Raw genomic sequence first — 7,863 nt, forward strand, 5'->3', positions numbered from 1 at the left:
AGCGAATGCTGTCTGTCAAATTAATTCAAACTTACAATAAAAATGTAATATGAACAAAACGAATACCGTAAAACTTCAAATAATAGCCCAGGCTTTTACGTTCCATGTAACGTAAGGAGAATGTTCCGGGAAAGTTCCCTTAACCTTAAAGGATTAGTTCACCCAAAAATGAAAATTAAGTCATTAATTACTCACCCCCATGCTGTACCAACCCCGTAAGACCTTCGTTCATCTTCGGAACACAAATGAAGATATTTTTAATTAAATTTGAGAGCTGTCTCACTACCACATTGGCTGCCTAAGGGACTGGCTCTTGACGGCCCAGAAAGTCAATGAAGAAAATGTTTAAATATCCCATGTGCCTACAGTGGCTCAACTATAAGTATATCAAGCGACGAGAATACTTTTTGTGCGAAAAAACAATCAAAAATAACGACTTTATTCGACTATTCCTTGTTGTCCTGAAACGAGACTTCCTTAGATTTCCACGACGCATGCACGAGAACTGAACTGAAGTAGTTGAAGGAGGTCGCAATTCTCACGCATGCGTCGTGGAAATCTAAGTAAGTCTCGTTTCAGGCCAACCTTTAAGGGAAAGTTCTAGGAATGTTCTGGGAACCAAAAACTAATGTTCTCAGAACGTTCCCAGAACCTAAATTTGTTTGCTGGGATGGCACCTTTAAGGCCAAGCTAATTGTACCTTGAAATTTCGAGAATTTGACAAAACTTTCCAGCATAAGTGAAAATAATTAGATATTAGATATAATTTGGTAATAAAAAGTAAAGTGTTGCACATTTAATTGCCACAAAGATGCATATGTCTGGTAAAACTGCTTCATTAGAAGCATAACAATTATTGATTTGTGGTGCCTGTTCCATATGGACTACTGAAAAAAAAACATTTAAACATTTATTTTAAAGCTACACTATGTAACTTTTTTTTTTTTTCAAAATTAACAAAATGTAAATAATTTTGTATTTAAGAGTGAGAACATCATAAAAACTGGTCAGTGACGAACTGTAATAAATCCAATCAGGTATCTCGACTATATTTGTTTGCGAAAATTATTTATTTATTTATTTATTTTTACCAGTTTTCATAATGTAGACATAGTGTGCGGCATAAATCGTGGTCTGGAGAGGGGGTGTTTTCCAATAAACTTGTTTTGTGAGGTCATTGCTCTTAGCAACAAAACTCGTTAGCGGTGTTTTGATCTACAGTACTCAAGGTGATGGGAGACAGGATCTTCCCAGGTGTCAGAGCTGTTTCTACTTTCTAGCTGTTGATGCCCCCTATGAATCAACACATAATTAGTCATCTATTATGAGTGCTGATCATTAACAGGTGAAGTTTGACACACACGAGTAAATGTATTCTTTGCAATAAACACTCTTCAACTTTCAATCAAAGATGACGCAACTCTTGCTAAAAGTTTCACAACAAATACAGAAATCTTTCTATTATGAGGAGCAGAAAACATAAAATTCAATAATGATTTCATCATCTTTGATAATAAAGTCAGCATCAGAGTATATAGTGTAATTTACTTATTTCTTCTATAATGATTTGCCTTTAAATTAAAAAAATATATATATTTCATTACCTTGCATATACTATGATTACAAAATAACTAACAATTAAGACTATACAACACAAATGCAAACAAAAACCCACTTTTTTGACAATATTGCATATCGGCATAATTATAGTAATTAAAAAATAAATCTTACATAACACAATTACAGATACTTCAGTTCTCAGGTATTTACATCACTATGCAGGAAGTTGCAGGATGCTAAACAAATTGTCCAACAAAACTCCCAACTTTCACGATTTTCTGGTTGTTAATACATTTTCAGAATAGTCTTACCTGAAAATTCTGGAACTTTAAAAAGATCCACTGCAAACTTGGAGTTTTAAAAGGCCTCTTAGTAACTATAAATGAAATAATGGAAAATCAGAATGAATACATTAATGTTCAAGCATCAGAATTTACATTAATATCCATTTTCATCCCATGAGAGGGTGTAAGTAAGATTATTTGATTATAACACTTATTGATAGTTATTATTTTCACTTTGTAAATCATTTAACTAAGTGTGTGTCTGCATTTTTGTGAATGGCTGCACTAACCCTTCAAATTAATTCCCTCTGGGTTTAAATAGTATCCTACAGTCATTAAATATTAATTGTCTTTAAGTGCCTCCTAAAAGGCTGATAATTAAATTTCTGCAGGTTCAAATATCATAATTAAACAATGCAGTGCATTCACTCCCAATGACAGAGTCATCAGTACATCTCTGGCATATGCGGTTACAATGCTAAAACCCATCTTTTTTTTTTTAAACACAAAGTTAAATTCAATGACTTAATTCAAAAATTACTTAAACAGATCAGCACATATTGAGAGTTTTTCAAACTAACTACTGTTTTCTTTAATCAAATTATGCAAAATACATAAAAAAAACTTTAAAAGTGAATAAATCTATGAATTTTAAAATAACAAATTAAAGGAGATTAATTAAGTCCTTCCAGAGGAGATAGAGGGAAACAAAGATTTTATTTTTAACAGATTTAAAGGACACCATACAAATAAGGAACCAAAACATCTGGAAGGACATGTTGCAAACTAACTGCAACCATGTTCAAAGATCAGGGAAGGAGGTCCGTGAGAAATGCCCAATACATGGCTGGTTTTTGTGCACGTCAGCAAGTCATTGACAGATTTTTTTGAATTTATCCCTATTTTTCCCGGTCTTTAAAGCATATTTCCCAGATGACTTATTTTACTATTTTTTTGTCCATTCGTTTAATTTAGATGTGTATTTCTATTTTTTTCTTCCCTTTTTTAATTATTTAATTTATTCATTTAAACAAAACACGAGTACAACAAAGTGTACAATCAAAACCTATATATTATAGGCTACTTATGTTGCAGTGTAATCTATTGAATCTAGATAAAAGTGTAATCTGCCGGTTGTCCTGCAGGTGACCTCATAACTCTGTCTTCTTATGATGCACTTGGGGATGTACGATTACTCCAGAGCACTCATAGTTCTACGAACATTTTCAAGTGCTACTTAAGTTACGATGCTTTTGGGAAACAGAACATAATATTAAGATCATTCGTACGATCGTTTTTACGATCAACTTAGGCTTACGATGCTTTTGGGAAATGCAGCCCTGGTTGATATTAAGGACTGTCAAGTCGGTGACGGTCAGCTTGTTCCTTGTTTCTCCGTACTGCCAGTTGTAGATGCACATGAGCTATGTCCCATACCCCCTCGTTGTGATGGACAGAAGTCGACAGCTGGAACCTCCGGTGGCTCACCCGACCGAGGAAAGAGTGGAGGCTGATAAGGACACACTGGAAGGGGGTGAGCCCGATGGAGTTCTGCCACAGGGAGTTTTGATCATATTCCGCCCAAGGGAGGAAACATCTCCAGCTGTCTTGGTACTGGTGGCAGTAAGTCCGCAGGGAACGTCCGATTTCCTGAATCTTTCGTTCAGTCTGGCCATTAGTCTGCAGGTGGTAACCAGAGAGGCTGATGGTGACCCCGAGGAGTCTGAAGAAGGCTTGCCATACTCTTGAGATGAACTGGGGTTCCTGGTCCGAGACGATATCCTCTGGAAGACCGAAGTTCCTGAATACATGGTTACATGGAGTCTATCCTAACGAGCTGAGGATCTGAATCAGGTGTGTTGAATAAGGGAGACATACACAATATGCAGAGCAGTGGGTCGCGAGGACTGGGGTTGAGAACCCCTGGTTTAGTGTATATACTATTAAATGTATAAAAGGACTTCAGACCTTACTTCCTTGGGCACAAACAAGTATCCTGCAGGGACTTCATCATGGATGTTTACACCTCGTAGAGCCTCACGCACTGTGTCCTCGATAGATAGACGAACCGGTGGAAGAATGCTGTCTCTGGGGATGATGAACTGGGATCTCTGGAGAATGGTCCCTCTGGGAACAATCATACTGGCGTGACAAGGCATCAGCCTTAACATTCTTGGATCCAGGTCTGTAAGAGATAACAAAATTAAAATTTGTGAAAAAAAGAGCCCATCTGGCCTGTCGGGGGTTAAGGTGCTTTGCCTGCTGTAGGGTAGGACAGGTTTTTGTGATCTGTCCACACAATGAAAGGATGCAACAGGCATCTGGAAAAGAAAGAAAATGGATGGACTGTATTATCTGTGATAGGCCTTTGGGAGAGCACTGCCCCAACTCCCTCTTCTGAAGCATCTACCTCCACAATAAATGGCAGTTCAGGGTCTGGGTGACCTCCTCAATAGCCGCCAGAATTTCTTTACTCCCGACCACAGTGGAAGCGAGAGGTACAAGAATCCCCAATGGAGGAGGGTTCCAGAGGTCCAGGAGAATTTATGGTTGTGAAGCCGCAGCCTCTTACGAAACTTGCTCTTCATTCTGGAAGGTTGAAGCCCTAGATGGCAGCTCAATAGGATCTGGAATAATCAAGTTCAAAACATTTCCTCTACACTTGACCATTGATTGTAACCATCATGATTTTTTTTTTCTGATTAAGTTGCGGCTTCGTGACTTTACACCCCTTCTGATAGGCTGCTGCAGTTGCCGCAGAGAAGCAAATAAGCTCACTAGAAAGCCCGCTCTAGGTCTGGCAGCTGCTGCACTGCAGAAAAGATTGATCTTTCCCGTAGCGTAAGCTAGCTTACGCAATACGAGAGAACCTCTCGTAAGAGAACACGTCAAGCCATGTCACTGGGTGAGTGGTATTTACGACAGTAATGTTAAATACAAGTACTACATAGTGACTCTAGGGATAGCTGTTTGACAAAAACGGAATTCCTGCATGGTGTCCCTTTAATTAATAAATGTCATCGTGATTTCATCTTGACTTCCGAGGTCTTTCTGGTAGAACTGTAATATAACGTCTTAGAAGTTAAAGGGTTAGTTCACCCAAAAATGAAAATTCTGTCAGTATTTACTCACCCTCATGTTGTTCCAACCCTGTACGACCTTCGTTCATCTTCGGAACACAAATTAAGATATTTAAGATATTTAGATCACTCCTGCATACTAGTCCATAGGCTTCTTGAGGGAATGACTTGCTGTCCTCGAAAAGTCATTAAAGACATCGTTAAAATAGTCCAAGTGACTACAGGGGCTCAATCTTAAGTTTATCAAAAGACGAGAACACTCTTGTGCGCAAAATAACAACAAAAATAACAACTTTATTTCAACTATTTATTTATTTCTCCCTCTGCGCGAGTCAGGTTACTAGTTTAATAGCGTAAGCTTCTGTTATTGTACGTCACACGCATCACACACATGACCAGCGTCAGCCAATAGTGAGCCTACGTGTGACGTAGCTTTACGCAATCACACTACGTTAACTGACTACAGGCCCATGGAGAAGGAAGTGAATAGTTGAAATAAAGTCGTTATTTTTGTTTGTTTTTGCGCACAAAAAGTGTTTTCGTCGTTTGATAAAGTTAAAATTGAGCCACTGTAGTCACTTGGACTATTTCAACGATGTCTTTAATGACTTTTCGATGCCAGCAAGAGTCATTCCCTCAAGAAGCCTATGGACTAGTATGCAGGAGCGATCTTAATATCTTAAATATCTTAATTTGTGTTCCGAAGATGAACGAAGGTCTTACGGGATTGGAACAACATGAGGGTGAGTAAATACTGACAGAATTTTCATTTTTGGGTGAACTAACCCTTTAAGAACTGCATGGAAATTTTGTTACTGTCCCTGGAGCAACTGCGTCATCTGTTTTTCAGGCCATAGACTTTCTACAATGTACATGTCAGATATATAAAAAAAACTTAGACCAGCATATCTCAGTGTAAGGAGCAGAATGCGCAGTAGCCTGTGAAACAGACAGGTTTGTTTATTTTCATTCTTTATTATAATTTGTTAAATATAAAATATATTAATATTTAAAAATAATTAAACTATCCAGCTATTTCTATTATTTTATATATATATATATATATATATATAGACAGAGAGAGAGAGAGAGAGAGAGAGAGAGAGAGCACTAATATTAAATTATATTTTTTATACATACAGAAAGGAGACGCATAAAAGATTTCTCTAAGGATTAATATTCATCTTGTCAATGGAAAACATCAGCTTTGTAAAGGATTTTGTCATAGTCGGCTTTCCTGGACTTCAGCCTCATTACTATGGCCTTGTCTCAGCACTTCTGTTTTTTGTCTATGCATTTACTTTGGTGGGAAATGCTATATTTTTTACATTGTTTGTAATGACTAAGAGCCTTCAGAAGCCTGTGTATTATTTCATTATAAATCTTGCTGTGTGTGATGTATTATTCAGCACCACAACATTACCAAAGATAATTAGCAGGTATTGGTTCCAAGATGGGACCATTTCAATCTTGGGTTGCTTTGTTCAGATGTTCTTTGTACATTATTTAGGTAGTGTCTGTTCACTTGTTTTGGCAGTAATTGCTATAGATCGTTATGTAGCAATATGTTACCCACTTCAATATCATAGCATCATGACAAACAGAAATGTGCTCGTTCTTTTTTTTGGCTCTTGGATTTTGGGCTCCTTAGGCCCGTTGGCAATGGTCATTCGAGCTTACCCTCTCCCTTATTGTACAGAAAACACCATTGTACATTGTTACTGTGATCATTTTTCCATCACAACACTGGCATGCACAGACAGATCACTATATAGAGTTCCAGCTCTCATCTATGCCTTTACCATACTGTTGGGGCCCTTTGCTCTTATTATTTTTTCATACTGCTCCATCTTTGCAGCAGTTATGCAAATTTCAGGTACTCAAGGAAGAATGAAGACTTTTTCAACCTGTAGTCCTCAGCTCATCATAATTGCTCTCTTTTTCCTACCCAGGTTATTTAATTATTTGTCTAACAATATCGATATAAAATTCAGCACTGATTTGCGATTAGTCATTATTATGATATATAGTCTGCTACCACCCATGATCAACCCCCTTATTTATTGTTTGAGAACAGAAGAGGTAAAAAAGATATTTAGAAGTCATTTTCAAAAGAAACAAATTGGTTTTCCTTTACGGTTGCTCTGATGTGCTTTATTTAAATAGGTGGTAAAACGGTTGCCATTGTCTTAAGGTCCTCAACTTTAGATAATATCTCCATTTTACAAAACATACCACATATTCCAGTAGGTTTTGAACTGGACTGAATGCCAAGAACAGTAATGTAAACCTTTTGGAGGTCTCCTGAAAATAGATTTTTACCTTTCAGCAATTAATTTTTTACAATACAAAAATTTAATTCCAACATTATTTACAGTGTGCATATTATATTGTGCTTACAGATTACAGTGCTTACATTATATATTATATTCAATATGTTTGTCATGAGACGGAGCATAAAACTCTCCAATATGTTTTATTTTGATCTTAGTTCCTGTTCATATTGCAGAGGAAATGTACTTATGTTGTTGAATCTATTGTATTTGTTGTTTAAATTGTTTGGGAACTCTGAGAAACATTAGTTGAGCATACTGGAAAATGGGATGTAAATAAACCAGAAAGAGCAATGAGTGAGACAAACATTTTCTTTATCGGCAAAGAAAATGGCAGACAGAAGATAACAGCTCTTGCTTAACATTAAGTCAGTTTTGTTTATATAGCCCAATATCACTAATCACAATCCAAACAACATCCATCAATATCAGTTAAGCACTTGAAAATATAGCTTTATTTTCCTATAAATAATTAAAAAGGTCTCAAATTTATTATAAAATATTTATTATTGATGAATTGATACAAGATTCTCGATGTGATGTGTGAGACATGTAACGAATGGCCTTAATCAAATACCCCTAGTCATCAGAAAACCTTCCCCCTCT

The 7,863-nt window shown here is 36.7% G+C and overlaps 1 protein-coding gene across 1 annotated transcript; it reads left to right on the plus strand.

Moving 5' to 3' along the window:
• The first annotated feature begins 6,115 nt into the window (after nt 1-6,115).
• Nucleotides 6,116-7,072, plus strand: LOC120478994 (olfactory receptor 1E16-like). The gene has a single exon (XM_039671239.2). It carries the CDS (start codon nt 6,116-6,118, stop codon nt 7,070-7,072), a length of 957 nt encoding a protein of 318 aa, XP_039527173.2.
• Nucleotides 7,073-7,863: the final 791 nt, after the last annotated feature.

Source organism: Pimephales promelas, chromosome 16 (genome assembly GCF_988280905.1).
Source record: "Pimephales promelas chromosome 16, fPimPro1.hap1.1, whole genome shotgun sequence".
In the NCBI taxonomy this organism is placed as follows: domain Eukaryota; kingdom Metazoa; phylum Chordata; class Actinopteri; order Cypriniformes; family Leuciscidae; genus Pimephales; species Pimephales promelas.